The sequence below is a fragment of the Fundulus heteroclitus genome, chromosome 6 (genome assembly GCF_011125445.2).
Source record: "Fundulus heteroclitus isolate FHET01 chromosome 6, MU-UCD_Fhet_4.1, whole genome shotgun sequence".
NCBI lineage: Eukaryota > Metazoa > Chordata > Actinopteri > Cyprinodontiformes > Fundulidae > Fundulus > Fundulus heteroclitus.
Genome location: NC_046366.1, coordinates 5078744 through 5102125, shown reverse-complemented (window position 1 = coordinate 5102125; position 23382 = coordinate 5078744). Strand labels below are relative to the sequence as shown.

The following is a 23382-nucleotide window of genomic DNA, read 5'->3' as shown; positions in this document are numbered from 1 at the left end:
TAACTGGAATTGAATTGGAATGTATATAATTAACTTTGAATCTATATGATTGGATTGAATTGGCTCTGTATATACGGTAAGTTGTTTTTTGTTTGTGCAGTCACTTTTGTGGTAAATCAGTGCTACAGTGTGCAAAATAAACCGAATTGAACTGAATCCACTGAGTCTATTGGTATCAAAAGCACCTCCTAAAAATGTGCCTTATGCTACACTCTCCACAAAAACAACGGTTGTGAGTTGCCCCCCACAAATCGTCAGACCACAAGCCAACCGGTTTCGATTACGCCTTTTCTCACCATTTCCACTGTAGATAAGAAGTATTCAACCACCACATGAGAAGCATTTGCAAAATGCAAAAGTTGAGCAGTTAAGTTTGCTGCAACCCCCATGGTATGTGGCTTTGTTGCTCATGTCTTGGTTCTTTATTGCACCAGTTTCCTATGCTGCAATAACGTTTAAAATCTTTACCTTTGTGCATCAAGGGTGTTTCACAATTTTCAACCTTTTCACAAGTAGTGGATGTGATGCATGTTGCAGCATATATTCTGGCTGTACACGTCTTATTTTTAGTTTTCTATTGTTTTTTTTTTTCCCCTTTTTCGTTTGTCTGATAATTAAAATTCCTCCTGTTGCCATATTCAGTCAGCAGGGTGTGGTCTGCGGTGGCAAGCAGGAGCTACTGAGGCCAAATCCTCACCAATAGATAAGTTTCACAAACGTTCAAACAAACAAAACTCTTGGTTAGAGCTCAGCTATGAGGCTGGTGTAAATAGGTCAAGAGCGTTGGCGGTTGTAGCTCAGCATGCCAGAGTTCAGAGCACTTTTTCCACTATCCAATTTTTATTTTCATTGATTTTTACTTTATTATTCTCCGAATCCGTCATCTTTAACCTAGGCTGAGGTTAGACTGTGAGATCTGGGATTGCAGATGACAAACTCAAACATCCTGGGCAGCAGTTGCCTGGAATTGTCATTTATTACTTTAAACCACCTCTGCGATCCATCCTCAGGCCCAGGCAAAAAGTAAAACATGACCCTAAACATTTTGTCGTATGGATGCCAAATAGCTCTCACAATAAAGTGTTGAAAATAGAGACAAATCTATAATAATTTATAAATTATAATAATTTTAGCATCCTGGCCAAAAACTCCTTTTTTGTGTGGGAAAAGTCACCTTTAGTGGAGGAAGTCTTTTCATTAAAGTATTTCTACTTCAACAGTTTAGGAATAATGTTGCTACTGTCAAGAATCGGAGGCAGGGGACCCAGAATTCAGCCAGACCAGCAGAGGTTCAATTAGATCTTTTATTAACAAAAGGCAAAACAGGGAAAAACCAAAAAGGACCGTCAATCCAAAAAACGGCACACAAATGAACAGACTAGCGTGGCAGGCAGGACAGGAACAGGGTGGCTCAGATCTCTGGGGACAAGGGGTCAAAAATCCAAAAGTAAACCAATAAACAGAAACTTGCAGGAGGAGACTCACCCATACTCAAATAGACGACCTGGCACTGATGTCTGGTCTCAACAGTTTATATGGAGGATGAAGCAGGTGAAACCGGTCAGAGGTGATTGCAGCAGGGGTGGAGTAAGGCAGGTGTGCAGAGTAAGTAATTAGACCAGACATCAGTGCAGAGGCTCAAAACAAGAAATAAATCAGAAACCAAACCTAAACTAAGAAGCTAACAGGACAAGACAAAACTCAAAGCAGCCAGAAAACCTAAGACAGGGGAGTAAAATAACTAACCTAACCAGAACAGAACCCAGAACATTACAGCTACATAATAAAACTACAAACTAATGCAGAAGGATAAATATAATGCTCTGTGCTGCATAAAACTAGGAATAAGCAGGAAAATGTGACTTAGCTGTCTGTTTGATTTAAATAGTACAAAAAATAGTTCCATTTTTATTTTATTTTTAATTTATAAATAAATGTGCCGACGGCTGCCCCTTTTTTGGTTTGAGCACATGTCCCCCAAAAATGTTTGTGCTTGTGCCTGTCTATGCATGACATTTTCAGATTTAGATCTGGGAACCAAAAGGACATTATTCTCCTGGAAAAAAGCCCTTTGTGAGAAGTGGTGTTAGGAACGGCAGCGCTGGGAAATGAAAGACTCAGTGATCACAGCACAGGTGAGGGGCCACTGACAGCATTAGCCAGACAGACAATAACACAAAGGCCAGATTTATATACAGATATTAAACCTTTAATTAGCTGATCAACAGCTTCTTCGGATTTGAATGGAATTTGAAATTATGTGCCTTCTGGGTTTTTTCTCTTGCTCCTGTTTCTTCTTTCTTGCAAGTTTAAGGTCTACTTCCAACCTGGTTATAATCCAACAGCAGAAAAATGTAAATACTTGTGATTCTTTCAATTTTTTCAGGAGTGTAGTAACATTTAATTAACAGCTACATAAAAAATGTCACTAGCGGTGTGAAGTAGCTTTTCCCTCTTTCTTTGGGGGGGGGGAAGGCATCACTAACAGCTAATTTTCCTTCCTATATGTGTAAAGCGGTAGATTAACAGTTAATGGAAACATACTTTTACCTAAAGGAAAACAACAAAACATTAAATGAAGGGATTTCAACACTAGGGAATGAAAAGATGACAGAAAAGAATTCAGGTGAACAAAATCATCAGTTATTTGTGTTTTTCATTTTCCAGCTGTCCCTTTCTGCATTGGGTGTAACTAGTGACCGCCAGTTTCTGCTGAAAGCTGTGCTATGTAGCCGATCCGAGTCCGACACACTGAAGTCCGTCTTTCCACGTCTGGATAGGGGAGCTTCAGAAAACATTGTCCAACATGGTTCAGTTTTTTTAACGCATTGTTTAATTACAGAACCTAAATGGGAAGCATGAAGTCAGTCAAGGTTGATTGAACGATGGATGGAGCTACAGAAAAGGAAAACTGTTTTTGATTTGGTTTTGGGTAACCATCACCTTCCAGCAGAACAACAGCCCTAAACATACAGCCGGGTCAGTGGATGCTGAGGCAGATTGTACGCAATGGTTGCTAACTTTCTGCTGAGTCAGTGCCTACAAACTTCGTTTTTCAGGGGGTGGGCTCGGTCAATTAGCTCCAGTAAAAACAACTCCATCCTTCCGCATCCCAGGAAGCGACTGCTCCAGTGTACGAAGATGGTCCATAAACACATGGATGAGTGAGTGTGGAGTGGGTTCTGTCCCCAATTCTACAAATGTAGGAATTGTAATATAGGATGGTCCTTAGCGACTGGAGTACATCAGGTGCAGAAGGAGATATACAGAAGCAGGAAATAGGGTGGTCCACAGTTTTCAGTTATTATGCCGATTTACAAAAAGTGCATGTGCCAAAAGTGCAAGTGCAATGGAGGATGGTGGAGCCGTGTGTCTTCTCCAGCAGCAGAACAGCAACTGATGAAACAGGTGTCTTAAATACTGTCTCACTAACTGGCTAAAACAATTAAAACTCTACCAGGGGTGTGCATATTAAGATGAGTACATAAAACTATCTAAAACCCTCCATAAACCATAACCACAACCATAAACAATATAAAACACCAAGCTACCACTAAACAGCTCACCTTGGCTCCCTTATACATTTCCCTGCCTTGGTCCAGCCCAGAACCGTCTTAAGACGCTCATTTCTGAACGGGCCTGTTTTATGTGATGGACCTGGACACAAGGACAAGGAAAGTACAAAGACAAAACATCATTCACTGAAACACTTTAGGATGCAATAAAACACACACACTAAGGGCTAAATGAAAATATTGACTTTGTTGGCACTCTAATTTCTGTCACCCTTCTTCTCCAGGGCCCAACCACTCTACTAAAGAGCTGCAGTGCACTGGATCTAAAATCAGGAAAAAGGAAAGACAATACTCAAACACTTATAAAATCAACTGTGTACAATTTTTTTTTTTAAATGTGCAAATATGCTTCCTTACAGTGCTGTGTGCTATCCAAAGAGCTAAATATGTAAATTAAAGTGCTCAAGTGAAAAGTTAAAGGTGTGTTTACTAAGAAAGTAACAAACAACTGTTTGTTACAGAAATGAATTAGCAGCAACTTTGAGTCAGGCCTTCTTGTCCAACAGCAGTGTCTGACCTCACAAATGCACTTCTTGAAGAGTGGACATAAATCCCTATAAAAACACTCCTAAACCTTGTAGAAAGACTTCCTAGAATAGCTGCAACTGTTATACCAGCAAAGATTGGACCAACATCATATTCAACCTTTTGGATTTACAATTCAGCTCAATTCAAAAATACTTTATTAATCCCAAAGAGAAATGAACTGCTGGTATAACTCTGGTCAGGAAGGATCTCCTGAAGCTGTTGGTAAATCTGTTTACATTTTTACTGTATTTTCACTGAAAATGTCCTTTAACCACAGCTGGGAAAGTTTTAATGTAAAAGCGGATTTTATTTTTTAAAGTGTGGCAAGTTCTGCTTTCTTTCTGTCTGTCAGAACCTCTTTCAAAAGTTCCCATCATGCATAATCATAATAATTCCAAACACTTGTGGTGTAACAGCATGAACACCCTGCTCTGTTTACAGCTCTGGTACGTACTAGCAGTAAGTCACCGCCATCACCTTGTGAACATTTACAGTGAACACCACACCTCAGTTTAGCACAATTATTATTGATCCCCAGCTGGGTGTTGGCTTTCTTGGAAAAAAAAAATCATTCTTCTTTAAAAACTGTCATTTTGCTCCAAGTTCAAATCCCTGCTGTCTACTCAGCACCTGTCGCTCACATGTTTATTTTTGGTTCCTCATCATGTAACACGATACCGCCTGGATTAACTGTACAGCGAGCAGCTCCTCTGGTTTCTGAGCAGTGCTTCCCGTTAGGACACAGCTATCGGCCTCCATCTGCTCTGCTGGGTTTCATGGCGCCCCAGACATTTGGTTTGAAGGTGAGGTGGCTTATAAACCAAGATGAACATCAATTAATGAAATGTCTTTTTGAAGGCGTAGAAATTAGTGGCTGATGGATCCCCCGACATGCTGCAACCCTGCAGCGGATTAACCTACAGGTTTAAAAAACAAAAAAAAACAATGGAAGTTTGAACCAGTCGAAACGTCTTCAGATCCAGAATAAACTCATCAGGTCAAAGGTTTTTAAATGTAAAGAAGCAGGGGTTAAATTTAGAGCAATAGATGATGGGTAGAGGTCCTGGATGTCCCCTAACATGCTTAGGCGGAATGGTTCATTAGAAGTTAATGTGAAAACAGGGGTAAAATGGTTTCTTTCAGAAAACAAGGCTTTGTTGAGCCCAAAGCCAGTTATCTAACGTCAAAGCACACAAAATGGAGCAAGAATCACAATCATACAAAAGTAAAGACACAGTTTCCGTGGTCAAAAGTGAGGCAGAATTCTCCAAAAGGCCCTCAGTCAGCTTTTTAAGTGTTATGTAACTGTTTCAAGATTTTCTCTGAGTTCCTTCTGTCTGTTCTGACTGTAAAGAAAAACTATCAGGATCAATAACAAGAAATGTTTTGCCCTCGGCCTTGTCATGTTAAAAAGACGCAAACATTATATAAAATCCCCAAGAAATTTCAATCTGTGCTCCCGGCTGTTGCTCTTCTAAATGTCTGTGAAAAGTTTCATCGTCCACCCATCAGGCCCACGATGGGTGGACGTAAATCTCTGACCATCACTGTATGATAAAACTATCTGTGGAGAAACAGACAGTTTTTTTTTTTTACATTCCAGAAACGCCGGTTACAAAACAAAAGCAAAGGCAGCATTAGTGCGTCAGCAGGAGGAAACAGATGTGCGCACAGACAGGAAACATAAAGGGGCTGCTTTGTAACTGTAGAACATTTTTGAGAGGAAGGAAATAAGAAGTTCATTTGATAACTCATCATGGTTAGATGATGTGAGGTGTTTAACTTTTTGCTTTGTTTGTATAATTTTTCCAGGTTTTGTATAAGTCAGGCTTTCTGTTTAAAAGGCCCACTGAGTCTGGGATGTTTAAATTAATGAAGTTTAAATTAATAAAGATGGATCTCTCACTGCTTGGTTTTAGTCTTTCCCCCTTTTTTTAAACTTCCCTTTCACAAACTGTCTATTTTCCCTGACCAGCTGGTTCGTTTATCCTAAATCACTGATGAACTGTCCTCAAATTGTCAAAGGCAGACTGCGTGTCTTGCTGCATGTGCAGTTTGGGGCAAAGCGCAGCCCTACACCTTTCACGGCCTGCTCTGATCGGTTCATTTTTTGCAAATGTTGCAGATGCATCGACTGGGCTGCCCTCAGTGGGAGTGTGACGTTTTGAACTTTGATGTCAATGATGAGAGAGCTGGCCCATTTTTTTTTTTGCAGACGACACTCTAGCCCCGAGCAGCGGCACCGATGATGGCCTGACAATAAATCATACCAAAACTTTTCCTTTTTAGCACAATTAGGATTTCTATTTGCTAAATGCCAACATTTTGAAAGAGATCATTTCTTACAACATCCAGGATTTTTCACCATGTGATAACCTTTAGGGAACAAGAAGGTCTTGCGTTGTATAGTTGTTCTGAATTAACAGAACAGGTTGCAGATTTCACACCAGAACCCGTTCAGCTCCCAGTCATCTGAACCTGGACACGGTATGACAGCTGGACGTTCCCAAGCTGTTTATATTTGTCACACAGCTGAGCCCAAAGCTATTCATACCTCCGGCAGATGTAGATTCAAAATAGTTTTCATTCAGCCAAGAAGTGTGCTTGGCATTTGAAATGAGACATGCTTCTCTTGAAAGGTAATAACACGTTAAATGAGTAACAACTTTGAAAAAGAAAAATAGTGCTTTTATTTGCGTTCTATAAGAAACTGGCAGGTGGAAAGTTCTTGATACTCTTCTCAGTAATCATTAGAAAAACCTTTACTGACGTAATAGCAATCAAACCCTCCTGATAATAGCTAAGCAGCTTGAAATTTTTCCTCTAGGATTTAATGATTCCTCTATGGTGATGAGTTTTTGAGGTTGGAGGGCCTCCGTGCCATCACCCTAATTTTCATGTTGGCAAATTTAGAGGATCACTTGAAAACTTGATTTCAATTCAATTCAATTTTATTTATATAGCGCCAATTCATGAAACATGTCATCTCGAGGCACTTTACAAAGTCAAATTCAATCAGATTATACAGATTGGTCAAAAATGTCCTATATAAGGAAACCAGTTGATTGCATCAAAGTCCCGACAAGCAGCATTCACTCCTGGAGAAGCGTAGAGCCACAGGGAGAGTCGTCTGCATTGTACATGGCTTTGCAGTAATCCCTCATACTGAGCAAGCATGAAGTGACAGTAGAAAGAAAAACTCCCGTTTTAACGGGAAGGAAAAACCTCCAGTAGAACCAGACTCAGTGTGAACGGTCATCTGCCTCGACCGACTGGGGTTACGGAAGACAGAGCAGAGACACAACAAGACAGACAAAAAAGCACAGAAGCACAAATTGATCTAGTAATCTGTTCTACATTAGATGGTAATAGAGGGTGATCTGTCTTCTCTGGATGATGTCATCTGATGTGATTTCTTCTGATTTTCCCAGATGTCACAGCAGCGAGGAGTGTTTGCGGTGTTGGCTTAAAATCTGTCCACAGCCATGCCTGCATGTTACTCACATTGTGACTTCATCAAACCAGAAGCTTAGAAAGTGGGGATATCCCCAGTGTTTAAAAACACTGTAAACTTAATGTACATGTGCTTCTCAATTTTAAAAAAAAAATTACATAAAAAGATTCTCTATCATGTCACATTATTTTGACATATGGCAAATATAAATAATTTTGGTAATCCTAACTGACCTAAAACAGTTTTGCCTGAAGTAATGTCAGATGGAAAGAAAAGCTGATTAATTGTATATGGGGTAAATTAATATCTGGTTTTAACCGTATTTCTGACTTGCGGTCTGACACGCTAAACTTTCCTCATCCTCCAGCATTTTTGTCTCATTCTGTTTTTATGGGAGCATCCTCTAAAGAAAACAGAACAACCTATGCTTTCCAGTTGTGAAGATTAACTACATTTTTCTCACCCCCATTAGGTTCCCGGTAATCAGTCATGAAATTCAGCTATCTTCTCAATCAGACAAAGACCACAGATGGATCCTTGTACTTGTAAACTCATACATTTATAGCTCTAGTAAAAAAAAAAAAAATTGCTGAGGATATTTCCCTCTACAGGGGGAGGATTTTTTTTCTTCCTCAGTCTTTTTCGCCTCAGCTGGCAATCTGTCTCCATCTAACCATTTTTCGCGCATCTTCTTCTCTCACACCAACTACCTTCTTGTCCTATTTCACTTTATCCATAAGAGAGGGATACCCTGTTTCAGTCAGTCACAGAGAATCCAAATACATTGCATTCAGTTATTGTACAGTGGGGGAAAAAAACAGAAAGTGACGGAATGGAAAAAAAAAAACAAGAGATAAGAAAGAACCAGAGTGTGTACAGAGAGGAGAGGAGATGAAAGACTGAAACACTGAGAAGCAACCAAAAGTTTCCAGACCACTAAAGTGTTCATGTTTGCTTTCACTGGGTAGAGAACGTGTCTTGATGCATTTACCCCAAAACGCATGTGCTTCAGTGGGAGTGGCTTTGCTCAAAACACAGTTATAACAGTTATAACAGTTATAACAAAAGGCTTTTGCTCTATGTGGTCTTTTATTACACTTTTGAGCCACTGGTCCTTTACAGTAAATATCTCTGGAATATCTCAGGAAAAATGTGTGTGGTGTGGCTCGATGATGAGACATCAGATGCTGTAAAGGCTAAACATTAACAGGCTAAAAGAGCTGTTAAATCTCATCTCACCATATCCATCGTTTCGCTTTAATGCAGTTGTGTCATAAAGGGCCTGCACTTTAATGGGAGGCTACTCATGAAACAGCCACAACAACATTATTGTGTTGTTGTTGGGAGTTCATTCATAGTTGTCGCTCAGCTGTTTGCTTGCTCTGTCTAGCTCTCTGAAAACTGCAGGATCGATCCAAATACTCTGAAATAAAGAAATTACTTGTTTGAGAGCAGGTGTAGAGAACGTGGCAGTAAGACGAAACCAATTGGTGCCTCTCAGTTAATGTAAGCCATCAAAAGTGAATTTATGTAAGCAATTTAACAAAAAAGTGAAACTTTTTTTTTTTAGTATTATAGTTGTTACACATGTTTACTTTTGAAAAGATGAGTAGGCCACAAAAGAGAATGGCTAAAGATGGCGGCTGTTCTAGGAGTGCTGTATTCGAAGCAGATTTATGGGAAGTTGAAGCCATCAAACACGTGAGATGTGGGCTAGATTGAGTTATTAAATTACTGGAAAAAGAGAACATATGCAAATTTATTGACATCCACCTGAATTTATGTGTGTATATGTGGGAATATGAACCTTCTTGTAAGCAAATGACATCTAAAATGTATTTTTTTTTACTTCTCCCAGGAAGTTTGGATGGTGCTAAAACCTTCAGGGTAAAACAAAGGATCTCATGTGCTGATGGCCCACTTTTCCCTGTCATAGTTATAAGACCCATTCAAGCGACAACTCCCTGTAGTTTTACCTTCTGTTTTCTTGGGGTTGCAGCATCCGAGTCAATGGCTTCAAGTGGATAAGATAGAATACTCCGACAGAGTACTCAGAGCATCTAAATCTTTTAAATTTGTAACAATATATTGTGAAATGCTTTCCAGGCTCCTTTAAAACATTGAAATAGCCCTTTAATTTTGTATTTAGTCAGGAACAGAAGCGTGAAATGACTCACAGAACCCCTCATGCATTTGTAAACTGATTTGTGCTAAAAATGGGAGTTTGTCCTCGCTGGTCATTCATGCACACAATTTAAAGACAATTACACAATTAATGTGTAACTTGTTGTATAAAAAATAGTTTTCATAACTTCTTGACATCTGTCTTTCATATTATATATATATATATATATATATATATATATATATATATATATATATATATATAGTGCTATTTACTATTATAATAATTATTTTAATGATGAAAATTATTATTATTATTATTATTATTATTATTATTATTATTATTATTATTATATACTGCTACTAGTATTATCTTTTCATTAAATCTTATTTACATAGTACTTACTTATTTACATAGTGTTTTAAGGGTTTGTGTACCATGTTGTGTTATTTATGTTTATTTTCTCTCCCTGAGTATTATATTCTATTAGATGTTCATTGATTCGTTCACTGATTCAGTGATAAAAAAAAGGCATCTATAAATTTGAATCATGTTTTACACAGTTTACTCATCAAGTCTGACATTTGCACACATGCTGTACATCGAGTGGATTTTCTGCCAACACACCACAGGGGGGCGCCTATTCCCACGTACTGACCACAAACTAAATGATTAAAGATAACTGGTACAGGACACAGATGACAGATAACCTTTTTGTTGTTTTGGACTTGTGAGACGCCCCCTCATGCTGTGGCGCTATTGACAAAAAGCCACTTCCCGCTTCCAGAAGCCACTACAGTAGGGGTGACCGACTTGGTGCCCGCAGTCACCAGGCAGGCAGCCCCCAAGGACCACATGTGGCGCCCTCAAGCCAGTTCTAAAACTAGCACAACCCTCCAGTAAGCTGCATCTAAAAGGTTATTTTAGTCTGTTGCTCTACTTTTGTAATCACACGTGCATTTATAAATAGATTGAAAAATGACATCTAAAAAAAAAAAGCATTGCAAATCTGTTTATTGCTGAGCGCTGACTCTTTTAGTTCAAAGGTCAGTGCTGGTAGCGCTTCGTGTGACACAGTGCTGATGAAGTAGGTCTCGGTTTCAAAAAGCTTGGTGACCCCTGCACTACAGGGTATACTGTTGTGTTTTACAGGTAGGGGTTTATTTTGTGAAATGCTTGTGTCACCAACCACCAGGCAACATGACCGGATCACTTGAACTTTAGTGAATAATAGTAAGCCACAGGCTCAGCAGAGTCTTCTGGCTTAGATACTATGTCAGCTGCAGCTTTAATTGAAAGAAATGACAACAAATGGGCCGGTTTGGAATAATCACATTATAACCTTCATACAAAACTAGAGTTGTAGAACGTGTCATTGCATTTAGATGAACAAAACCAGTTATTCGCAACACTAACATCTGATTAGAGTTTTATAAGACTTTCTGTGGGTATATTCCATCGATCTTTCATTTCAACTATCCATTTTTTTTATCAGTCCATACAGTCTGGGTTTTGAGTTTTGACTAATGTCGAAAAGTGCAACAGCTGTATAACTAACTTTAACTTTGATACATAGAGAAGTCAGGAAAGTTGGTTATGTTGATGTGAAAGTTGTGGAAGAACCCCGTACCATTGTACCTATGAAAAACCTTGGTAAAGCCGCCACAAGGACATTTTCCCTCTTTGGTCCCGTTCAGGACTGTTGGTGCCGTCAGATTAAATCCTCACTGCCATCTCACCACCTTGTGGAATTTCATACCCATTAACCAGGCTGGAGCAGCTCCTCACTCTGGATCATCAGACAATATCTCTGTGGTCCTGATCCCAGCCTACAAACCCCTGATCTCCGAACCAGACCCGTTGTCAGAACCATTCAGGTTTGGACTGAAGATGTCTGCTAAGTTTTAAAGGAGTGTTTTGAACACAAAGGAATATACATAATCTGATGCTGTCCTACCCACAAAGACCATCAGAACATTTCCTCACCAGAAACCATGGGTGGACAGCACAATGTGGTCCCTGCTGAAGGCCCAGGATGCAGCATACAGATCAGGGGACAGACGGGCCTCCAGCAGGGCTGGAAGTGAGATGGTAAATGGCATCCAGAAGGCAAATCACAGATACAAGCAGCGCATTAAGGACCACTTCAACAGTAACAACTCATGTGACATGTGGAGAGGCATCAGGACCATCATAGATTACAAGCACAGCGACCAGCCGCCCAGCCATAACCCAGCTCTCCCTGACACCTTAAACAGGTTCTTCGCTCGCTTCCACTCTCCAAGCTGCAGAAGGTCAGAATCACCTAATCTGGATGTCATTAAACTGGCCTCTGGTAATAAAGTAAAAAACCTTGGAGTTATGTTTGACCAGGACGTGTCATTTAAATTCCATATTAAACAGGTTTCCAGGGTTTCCTTTTCTTTCTCTTCTGGAATAAAAGTTAATTGCATTGAAATTGTTTGCAAAATTTGAAATGTTCAAGTTAAAAAAAATGCAATTTACCTGAATGTTCAAAGACTCCCTGAGGGACTAAAAATGTGTAATATGTGTAATAATTTATCAGATGAAGAACCTGTGGAACCAGCATGTAAACATTTAATGGACTGTGATCTGGGCTGGTGGTTTATTTGATCCTCAGCAGGAGGTGATAGCCCTCAGCTTTGGGGAAGAAGTTTTTTAGTTTCTGTTCCTGAATCATTTACCTAATGGGAGACAAACGGTGCACTGCCAGGGTCGGTGGCATCTGTGGCAATACGTTTGGCCATCTTCTGGACTCTTGCTGCATAAACCATGTATTCCCCCGTGCTGATCTTACCACCCGTGTTAAATCCTTCCTCCCTTGTGCCGTGCAGCTTTCATACTGTATTGTTACGTTGGGACAAGATGCTTTAAATTATGGCTCTATAAAGCAGCAGAGTAGAAAGTCCAGTTTGATTCAGTTTCCTAGGAAAGACGAGCCGTTGTTGGACTTTCTTCACCAGGTGGGAGGTGTTCACAGTCCACGAGAGGACATGTGAATGGCCTGTTGGTGAGGAAGTCACTGATCAGGGAGCAGAGAGGTGCTGTTAATCCCAGGTTAATCTCAGGGAGCACGGTGCTGAATGCTGAGCTAAGTCCATGAATAGCTTTATAACATAGGTGATGGAATGCTGCAGATCAGTCAGCGCTGAGAGAAGTGCCAGCGAGACGGCATCATCCCTAGAGTGATTCTCCCTGTAGGCGAACTGCTGGCTGCCCAGGCCAGCAGGGATGGCATCTTTGATGTATTTCATAACAAGGATGATCTCAAAGCTCTTCATGATGACATGGATCAGAGCAACAGGGTGGTAATCTTTGAGGCAGGTGATGGGTGTTTTCTTAGGAACGGGCATCATGATGGAGGAGTTCAGGCCGGCAGGGACTATGGAGAGCTGCAGGGAGAGGTTAAAGATGTCCAGAAAAACCCTGTGAGTTGGTCAGCACAGGATTTTAGCGTCTGACCTGACACCATGTCTGGACCTGCAGCCTTGTTGGTGTTGACCTTCCTTAAGGTGGACGTCACTTGGTGCAGCAGCAGGAGGAGGGGCTGACAGTGTTCCTCTGGCTAAGGAAGATGTTCAATTTCATTTGTATAGCGCTAATTCACATCACCTTAAGGCACTTTATACAGTCAAATTCAGTCACATCATCCAGACAGATTGGACAAAAAGTTTCCTATCTAACCCAGTAGATTGCATCAAGTCTTGACAAGCAGCATTCATTCCTCATGAAAGGGCGTAGAGCCACAGGGACAGTGGTCTGTATTGTCCATGGTTTTGCAGCAATCCCTCATACTGAGCATGCATGAAGAGGCAGAGGAAAACTCCCCTTTAACGGGAAGGAAAACCTCCAGCAGAACCAGGCTCAGTATGAACGGTCATCTGCCTCGACCAACTGGAGGTTACAGAAGACAGAGCAGAGACACAACAAGCATAGAAGGACAACCTAATCCAGGAATCCTATATAGTACAAGCAGATGATCCGTCTCCCTGGATGATGTCACAGTTAACAGAACACCAGACCAGGTGAACCTACGGTGAAGAGAAAAAAGAGAACAAAATGTTGAAAGCTGAAACAACAAAATGCAAATTTGAGAACAGCAAGAGACCCTGATATCCTCCAGCAGCAGAAGCCTATAGCAGCATAACTACAGAGATAGCTCAGGGTAACATGAGCCAACCTGATAGCTAAAGGATCTGCCTCCCATTCTACTTTTAGAGACTCTAGGAACCACCAGCAGACCTGCAGTCTGAGAGCGAAGTGCTCTGTTAGGAACATACGGGGTAATCAGAGCTCTGATATATGATGGAGCTTGATTAAGGGCTTTATATTCAAGAAGGAGAATTTTAAATTATTTTCTCGGTTTAACAGGAAGCCAATGAAGGGAAACTAAAATAGAAATCGGCCCAATATATTTCTTTTTTACTTCTGAAGGAATGTTTGATACATTCACACAATTGCAGTCAGTATTGTATATCGTTCTTTAAATTAGCTACCAGTCTTTTTTAACTTGGAACGTTTACACTTTATCAGATGCTTAGGGCTACCTGCACACTTTTAGCTTCTCGGCAAATGCGATTTGGCACATTCAACTTGAACATTTTACTTTTATCTGAATATGCCTTAATTGCACAATATATATTTCCTCTTCTGTCTGTTCAGCTTAACTTTAAATGTAGCTTTTTTCCAGCGCTTTCACATTTTTGTTGGTCTTTTCAATGAATTATTCATGTTTGCCTGGACTTCTTTGTGTTGTGTGTTCTGGGCCGTCTCAAGACATTTAGGTGAGGCGTTTCACCAAAAAAAAAAAAAAAAAAAAAAAATTCATTAAAAAAGGTTAAAAGCTAAGAGCTCAAGAACAGAGACATCTTATTGTAGTAGAACTTTACAAGAAACTGCTCAAATACAGAATGTTTATTAACTAGCAGTGTTGGCCATTTATGGCAAAGCAGACAGCCAGAATACTGCCTTTCAGATCCTGCATGTAGTTAATTTCACTTGCCTGTAGAGGGAGCTGCGTACACATTTATCAACACTGCACCCAGACACGTTTCTAAACTGAATTTAAAGGCCAATACTTCATCGTTTATTATATTATGAGGCAGTCTCTTGCTGCTGTGGAACTGCAGGTTCCTAATCACTATGCCAGTCGCATGAACAAAATGATTCAGTCTCCTGTTTAGACGGTGCTAGAATCACCCATGCATGTTGAGAATCATAATACGGTTATTTTTTGGGGGGGGGAAAACTGACAATGACAGCACCAAATATTTACTTACAGCAATTTGTTTATTAAGACATTCATACAATTGAGGAGAGGAGGAAGTCTGAAAAGGAGTGAAAATGGTAATATACTCTGTTAAGGGTAAAACCACATCAGCAAATATGGCCAACCATGGAGGAACTAATAGCATGTGGGATTAAAAATATATATGGTACATTTAAATTAAAACATTCACAAAAGAAACAAAAGCAAGTGAATCTACAGTATAACATGACAAGTGCCTCTATTAAGCAGGCTCACAAGACATCGCACATATGTTAGCATAACATAATTTGCAGACTTTATACAGCACTTATACCTTTTAGTCCACAAGTAGGTTACTAAATGGTGGAGAACATCGAATACACGCACCTTATTTAAACATGAAAAGAAATACCTGATAAGGACCCTCATGTTTACACACCCCATGGCTTTGTAGCTCCAACCAGCCGACCGACGAGGTTAGAATCTACCGCTGTGCAGGAGGGACGAACATAGAAGTCACCTCGCTTTTAACGCATACCAAAAATCTGATCCAAGGTTTAGCATTGAGAAGTTTTTTCCCCCTCGAATAATATAAGCACAATGCAAGTGAACGACCGCTATCACTGCGTAAAAAAGAAACAAATCTCCGGGCCTAAATCAGGTCAGCCACATTCATAGGCATCTCCTCCACGGTTGTATTGTAAAATGTCTCGATGTCCCGAAGGATCCTCTTGTCCTCCTCAGTGACAAAGTTGATAGCAACTCCTTTTCTGCCAAAACGACCACCGCGACCGATCCTGCAGGAAGACAAGGAGCCGTTAAGTCCACGGCTCATGATCTAGATCACAGCTGTTCAGCCCCGGTCATCAGGACCCGCCGTCCTGCAGGTTAGAGATGTCTCTGCTCCACCAGACCTGAATCATGACCTCCTCAGCAGAGGCCTGTTGATCAGCCAGTCATTTAAATCAGGCATGTGGAGGCAGGGACACCTAAAACATGCAGGACAGGGGGTCCTGAGGACCAGGGTTGAAGAAGTTCTGATGGAGCGCTTCATTTGCTTCAACTCACCTATGAATGTAATTCTCACGATTCGTAGGAAGGTCGTAGTTGATGACCAGAGAAACCTGCTGTACATCAATCCCACGAGCCTGGAGGGGACAGAAAAGCATCTCAGACATGCTCCAAACCTAACAGAACAACTGCAACATGAGTGAATCAGGACATGGATTAATAATGTCGCCCGTGTTTAGATAGAAGATTCCTACATTAGAAGAACCCACTGTGGAGAACGAGCCTTTATCTCCCAAATGCTTTGCCTGCTTGGCCATTTTTAGACTGCTGCAGCATTTGAAACAATTTGGGTTACATTGCAGATTAATAATTACAAGATCTCCATTCTTGATACCAACCAGAAGATCAGTTGTGATCAACACTCTGCTGGAGCCAGATCGAAACTCTCGCATAATCACGTCCCGCTCTTTCTGGTCCATGTCCCCATGCTGTGAATTTAAAGACCATGTCAGCTGAGAGTCGGACCTTAAGGAACATAAAGACTTGCTTTAGAAACACCAGAGCCGATCATACCAGAGCAGATACTGTGAAGTCTCTAGCGTGCATCTTCTCAGTCAACCAGTCGACTTTTCTCCTGGTGTTGAGGAAGATCACAGCCTGGGTGATTGTCAGAGTTTCATACAGGTCACACAGAGTGTCCAGCTTCCATTCCTGGAGACAGACCAGAACTATGAATTACCCTGACAAGTCACAGCCCAAGCCTGCAGTAATATGGAGAGAGAAAAAACAAATCAAATAATAATCTGGCTGAAACCAGAAGCAGCAACACAAGATGTGTAACACAGGGTCTTGAGACAAAGGACAATGGACATTAAGAAAGAGGTCCCTCCTAGGCTCATTGTCGACCCTGTGCTTTTGATCTTCTTCCCTGGTGTACCCATGCTTACACGGCCACATGAGCCAAACCTGGCAGGCTTGGCTCCTGCAGTTTTAGCAGGGTGCTTTGGAGGGAAGAGATTTATTCATGTGGATGAAGGACACATGTTGCCATGTTGCCAAGTTCAGCGTGAAACAAGCAGACCAACCTCTCTCTCCACATTAATGTAGAACTGCTTGATACCCTCCAGGGTAAGCTCCTCCTTCTTCACCAAGATGCGAACAGGGTCTCGCATGAATTTCTTCGTCACCTCCAATACGTCGGCAGGCATGGTGGCTGAGAGCAAGACCACCTGAGAAGGGGGAGACGCGTTAGAAAAGGCCGACCAGCGGAGCATTTACAGCAGCAAACATGCTGAATCAGGTGTGGCACTTCACCTTGAGACAACAGCCAATGAACATTAAGAAAGAGGTTCGACTGCATCTCATTTCCGGTGCAGTGCACGATCATCTCCTTCTGCGTAATACTCTGCTGGCATTGTTGCATGAAACAGAACATCTGGATCACACAACTATAGCAGATTTCTGGAGATGCAGAAGGCTGAATATCCAGGAATGCTGCACACATTCCAATATTTCCCCAAACTGGGTTTTTATTTTTAATCCTTTTTAGCCAATTACTGAAGCATAATTAATTTATGGCTAATATTTTTCACTGATCGTGTTAAGTATGACATTTCCAAAAGAAAAGATGGAAGGAAGCAAGACAAGGAAAGTTAAAAACAGAAGACTGGATATGAAATGAATCACAAAACAGAGATCATGGAGAATCAAAGATGGATAAATGAAGGAGCGTGGACAGAGAGACAGATCATGGAAAAACAAAGACAACTATGAGACTGCAGGACATGCAACAAAGTCTGGAACACATACCTGAATGTTTGTGCTCAGCTTCTGGAAGATCTCATAGATCTGATCCTTAAACCCCCGACTCAACATCTCATCGGCTTCATCAAGAACAAACATCTTGATCCATTTTGGAGCTAAAAGATAAAGAAAATAAAGTTTTCATGGGCTCAATTAGAACCTAGAATTAAAAAAAAGCTTTTTGCTACCAACTAATCTCGCGTACACAGATGTCTCCTGTTCAGCATGTCGTACACGCGGCCCGGCGTGCCCACCACTATGTGAGGAGCCTCGGCCTGGAGCTTCTGAATCTCACTGCGGAGGTTGGTACCCCCGATGCAAGCATGGCAGGTTGCCCCCATGTAGTCACCAAGAGCCAGAATGACCTTCTGGATCTATGGAGAGAAGAGAGGGGCATGGTTTCAGGGCGGCTGAGTGAAGACATGCAAACTAACGAGTACAGGAATCTGTTGAGTGATCAGCAAAGTACAAGGAACTCTCCATATCAAGTCAGTCCCGAAAGATGGTATACCATCATATCACTCAGTGTTGCAGACAAACAGAATTCAATCAGCCAAATAATGTTTCAGGCTGATGCAGCCATGGACAGAGACTGCACCAGCCACAAAGACCTTTTAAAAATATTATTCAGAAATGTGCGACAAATCTTTAAAAAGAAGGTACCTTCGCATCTGAACAGTGTCCTCAGTATGCTGCCTAGGTCTGAGACACTGCTGAGGTCACATGACCTCAGGAACAGCGTACCTGCTGAGCCAGCTCTCTGGTAGGAGCCAAAACCAGAGCCTGAGTCTCCTTCTGCTCAATGTCCAGCTGCTGCAAGATAGAGATGGCAAACGTGGCTGTCTTGCCAGTTCCTGACTGGGCTTGGGCAATGACATCGTAGCCTAACAGTGAGGAAACACATTTCATATTCCTTCACATAAAGCTCTAACAGAACACACAAGGCATGGCTAAATATTGCTGGGTAATCTGTGTGCCTCTTGGCAGCCATTCCATTTAAAACAAGCGGAGGACTATTGAGTGATCAGTAAAAAGATAAAAGTATCCCCATATGCTGGGTAAGTCCCGAAAGATGGTAAAGCATCATTTCACTCAGTCCCCAAAACAATCCCCTTCTCGTCTCGATGCCTGTACCTTTGATGCACGGGATGATGGCCCTCTGCTGAATGGCAGACGGCTTTTCAAAACCATAAGCGTATATTCCCCTGAGAAGAGACTCCTTCAGGTTCATATCATCAAAATTGTCTGTGATCTCATTCCAGTTGCTCTGTGTCGGCAAGAGAGAACAAAACCAATTTGAGAGCGATGATGACCCAAATCACTGCACGCCCCATATTTGCAGCCGATTGGACCAAACTGAGTGTTGGACTTACCTCGATGACACCATCAGGCTCCATTCCTTCTGGCCCCCCATGGTCTCTATCTCTTGAGCTGTTGGGACAGGGGATCAGATAAATGCCTTGCCATCACATAACTTGGGTAGACATCCTATCACGCGTTTGCTAACGTGGTTTTCCTCCACATTAACCACCCTTTTTACCCCTTGCCTCTCCGTTTTGGCTCAGCGAGTTCAAGTGGGATAGTATGCCTCAGTTTCTAGAACGCATTTGGATTTTTATATAAAACCAGTACACTTTAAAATGCTGCACCTGCAAATATCACAAAAGTAAATATATTTATGTGCTTTTATTAGAAATACACTAGACTTTTCCTGGGCCATAAAGATCTCCAGTTTCTAGGGGCCTGATCTACACAGTCTGACCAATTCTGCAGTTTTCCCCCAAACCACTAATGTTAAAATGTGCCAGGCCTCCATAATTTAGTAGTTTTGAACCAAACGGAAAATCGTCTTCCATCTATATGCCGTGAGCTACATTTTGACCAACAAGAAAAAACGTCCGTATCTACTACACACATTTAAACGGAATATTTCAAGAAACACGGTAACGGTTTACGCCACAGAGTCACGCAGCTTTCACTACAACCTGGGAGAACTGCTGATGCATCGCCGTCCCGTTTCATCCACTACCTGGATCCTACGCCCTGGGACAGAGGGAAGGGGCCGCCATGGGACTCGGCTACATCACACGTGTAGTGAGCGTGCCCGCAGCGCCCCGGGTCACGCCCCGCGTGTCTCCTTACAACAGCCCGGAGCCGCGGCGGGCGCACGTGTCAAATTCCACGAGCCGGCCCCTCAACCGCCGGCCCCTGCGAAGCACCGTCGATTATATAACCCTGGTGGCGGGTTCGCTACGGTTCGCGTTAACTGCGGTTAAAGTGTAACAACCCCGGTTCGGGTGTGTTCTGCTTACTGTAACATGGAGTGCCTGCCTCACTGATGGTCAATATGTCGGAGAAGTGGGCCTGTACTGGCACTGGTGGCTTCCGCCCTAAACTAGGCCCAGAAGCACCCTGGCCCAATGGTTCCCCTGGCAAGAGCCGACCAATTTTAATAAAATAAAACTTATTTTAAGCCCAGATGAGTGTCAACGACGTTTAACGTTAATAGAACTCATAACGACTAGTCTTAAATAATGCACCATAACGGTAATTTACAGCCATGGCGCTTTGGTGCGGCTAACTGCTACGCTAGCAAGCAAAATCACTCCGACAGCAGTTAGGCCTAACTAACTCGATATAAACTAATTCGCGGTCATAAAACTCACTAGACAGTCCAGGTCGTCTAGGTACAATCAAATATTAGGTATTGACTTGGAAAATGAACCAAATTTGAGCTCATTACCTGTTGTAATCAGCAGAATCGCTAGACATGATCCGTTCACAACTTCAGCATGCGACTGAAAAGATCGCTGATGGCGACGCCAACTGCTTTTATGCGGCTGGACTATGTTGCCTGACGTTTGTTATTCTCAGTTTTATTTTAAAAGCACTGCCATTTAACATAAATATTCCATTTACCACTGTTAATGGTATATAATAGCAATATATGAAAATTAATGCTTTATTAAGTGATACTTTATTATAAAATGATCGGACTACATTTCCCAGCGGAGGGATAATGCAGTAATAGGTAGTGCATCGACTGCTACAGCGTCTCTGACAGGTCAAAACTCGGCCTGACAAGGTTGCGCAAGAACTTTAAGGCTCGTTCTCGGTAACTGGTAAAAGAGTTAAATAAAGACATGAAAATGCTTTTGCATCAGAATAGCCATGTTGTCGTGATATATTTGTTGGACTTTGAAAAGACAGACTGTGCGGCAGTAACGCAACTTCTTCATAGCTAAGTTCTGTAATGTCCAGTGTTGTACATATTGTTTCGTTGTAAAGAGTCATGCGTATGTCGTATGACCGAAAATTGTCAGAAAACCAGATTGTCCAGAGAAACCAGTCCCTATTCACTGTAGCGCTCTTATAAGTCATGCAATCCTTTTTCCATTCTCAAATTCACAAATTCTTCCATTTACATTTAATTTAATTTTTTACCTTCTTGCTCTGTCTGAACGTCCCAGTGATCCTCACTGGCCATTAAATGTGTTGTTCCATAGGATAATGTCTGTGCACGTTTTAAATCTAAATTTCAGTATTTCAACACAGTAGAATGAACAACATTTTAGCAAAGGCTACTTTCAATAAAAGCTTTGTGGTTGTGTTCATATACAACCAACACAACCACTAAGCTGTCTAAAACACTGGTGTTTAAAACACTGGTGTTTTGACAATAAGATGCTTATGCAGATTTTATGATAAACAAATAAACTCCTCTATACGATTCTCTTTCATATGCGCTTGCAATCAGAAGTTAAAATCTCTCATCATTAGTGTGATTGTCATATTATTATTTTTTAACAATGCTTTCATTTTCTTTTGGAACGATTACACAACGCACCACTGTAGATATTCTTAAAAACAAGAATTTGGTTCTTGCCAATTTGACCTTGTAGATTTTCTCTCTTAAAATATAGTACAATCCCCACTAATTGTTGGACTGAAGTTGTGAGACAAACCACAACGGTTTGTGCAGCTTCCAAAAAACTATTTTGATGTGTGTTTGGTATTGTTGTCTTGTTGACACTGGACACCCAGCTGTGTTCAACTTACCTACTTTGATTTCCACTTCTAGCTGAATGGTTCCTGGATTGCTTCCACACATCATTACCAATTTCCTTTCATATGAGGTTGACAGTTGGGTCTTACTCCAGTCAAAGTTTGAGCTGTCTAGCCACAATGACAATAAAATAGTTTGGAGGAGTCAAGGCGATGCTTTTAAATCTAATAGTTCTTAACACATCGGCCAGTATGGTGTAGGTAGAATCAAGCTGTGGGGGGGTGCATTGCCTTTGGTACAGGTGCAATCACACAAATTAGATGGAATAAATGAAGATGGGCACCTTCATCCAACCAATCTTGGACTAGATTAGATTAGATAGATAGGATTGGATAGATGAGATAGAACTTTATTGACTCCTCACAATGGAGAAATTCACTTGTGGACATCGGCTATTATAAGCAACAGAAGGTGCACAAAGGAGGAAAAGGTGCATGAAGGTTAGTGCATCCAGATATATACAGTGGATGGGAAAAATAAAGAAGAAGAGATTTAAGGTGAGCTTTATATCACATTAAACTTTAAGGTATTTTATGACATTCAAGTGGGTGGCAGGTAAAAATCAGTCTATAACATATTTTTATCACAGGTTTCTGGGTTTGTAAATAAATAAATAAAATAGTCTGTCACTAAAGGAGCTGCTCAGCTCCTCTACCAGTCTGATGAAGGGGGTGGAAGGTGTTCGTCCATGATGGATGTGAGACTTGGACAACCACCCTCCTCTCAGCTACTTCCTCCACAGAGTCCAGAGAGCAGCCCAGGACAGACAGGTGGCCCTTCCTCACCCAGCTATTTAGCCGCTTTTTCTGTCCGCTCTGTGCTGCCAGGAGCCCAGCAGACGACACCGTAGAGGAGGGCTGAGGCTACCACAGAGTCATAAAACGTTTTTAGCAGAGGCCTGCTCACTCCAAAGGACCTCAGCCTCCTCAGGAGGTGGAGGCGGCTCTGGCCCTTCTTGAACAGAGCATCAGTGTGAGTCCAGTCCAGTTTATTGTTGATGTGAACACCCAGGTATTTGAAACTCTCCACAGTTTCTATGTCCTGCACCGGGATGTTCACAGGTGAGTGAGGTGGGGATCTTCTCCTGAAGTCGATCACTAGATGGGGGTTGGTGACCTAGTGGTCAGAGCTAGGTACTTGCATCTTGGAGGAGGCCACAAGTTCCCAGGTTCAAATCCCACACTCTGCCACTCTGGGTCCCTTTCGGCACAGAGAGGATGCCTCTGCGAATACCGCTGGAGAAGAGGCATTTGTGAGCAACAAATTTAAAGCGATCATTGAAGAAGGGGCCTATAAGCCTGAACAAGTTGTTAATATGGATGAGACAGGGGGGTCTTTGGATCTTCACAACCACTAATGAGCATTTTTCCTTTGGATAAACTTTACATACACAAGCCCACTCTCACAAACACCTACAGGTGCTTGGATCCAGGTATTTACAGACTCACTTCCATACAAAAAAAACCCTATTATTATCTTCAGCTGTCACTTTATACATGTCGTATTAATTAATACTTCAGTGATGGTATCAAGGCGCTACTTATTGTCTCT

At 41.5% G+C, this 23382-nt stretch overlaps 1 protein-coding gene and 4 non-coding genes across 6 annotated transcripts; all 5 read right to left on the bottom strand.

Annotated features, from left to right (window-relative positions):
- Window positions 1-14971: 14971 nt before the first annotated feature.
- LOC105925273 (eukaryotic translation initiation factor 4A) lies at window positions 14972-20595 on the bottom strand. Of its 2 annotated transcripts, XM_012861028.3 has the most exons (11): window positions 20509-20595; window positions 19139-19196; window positions 18900-19032; window positions 18510-18649; window positions 17971-18139; window positions 17772-17881; window positions 17048-17191; window positions 16536-16673; window positions 16361-16450; window positions 16020-16099; window positions 14972-15748 (listed from the first exon to the last, which is right to left on the bottom strand). In XM_012861028.3, exons 1-11 carry the CDS (start codon window positions 20535-20537, stop codon window positions 15604-15606), a joined length of 1236 nt encoding a protein of 411 aa, XP_012716482.2. In that variant the 5' UTR covers window positions 20538-20595; the 3' UTR covers window positions 14972-15603. The 2 variants fall into 2 exon arrangements, with proteins under 2 accessions (XP_012716482.2, XP_012716483.1); XM_012861029.3 differs by lacking the exon at window positions 20509-20595 and having other exon boundaries at window positions 18510-18578.
- Window positions 16795-16978, bottom strand: LOC118563505. The gene has a single exon (XR_004931263.1). It is a non-coding gene; the product is annotated as a small nucleolar RNA SNORA81 (small nucleolar RNA).
- Window positions 17261-17440, bottom strand: LOC118563506. The gene has a single exon (XR_004931264.1). It is a non-coding gene; the product is annotated as a small nucleolar RNA SNORA81 (small nucleolar RNA).
- On the bottom strand, window positions 18217-18289 carry LOC118563507. Its single transcript, XR_004931265.1, has one exon. It is a non-coding gene; the product is annotated as a small nucleolar RNA SNORD2 (small nucleolar RNA).
- Window positions 18784-18859, bottom strand: LOC118563509. The gene has a single exon (XR_004931267.1). It is a non-coding gene; the product is annotated as a small nucleolar RNA SNORD2 (small nucleolar RNA).
- Window positions 20596-23382: the final 2787 nt, after the last annotated feature.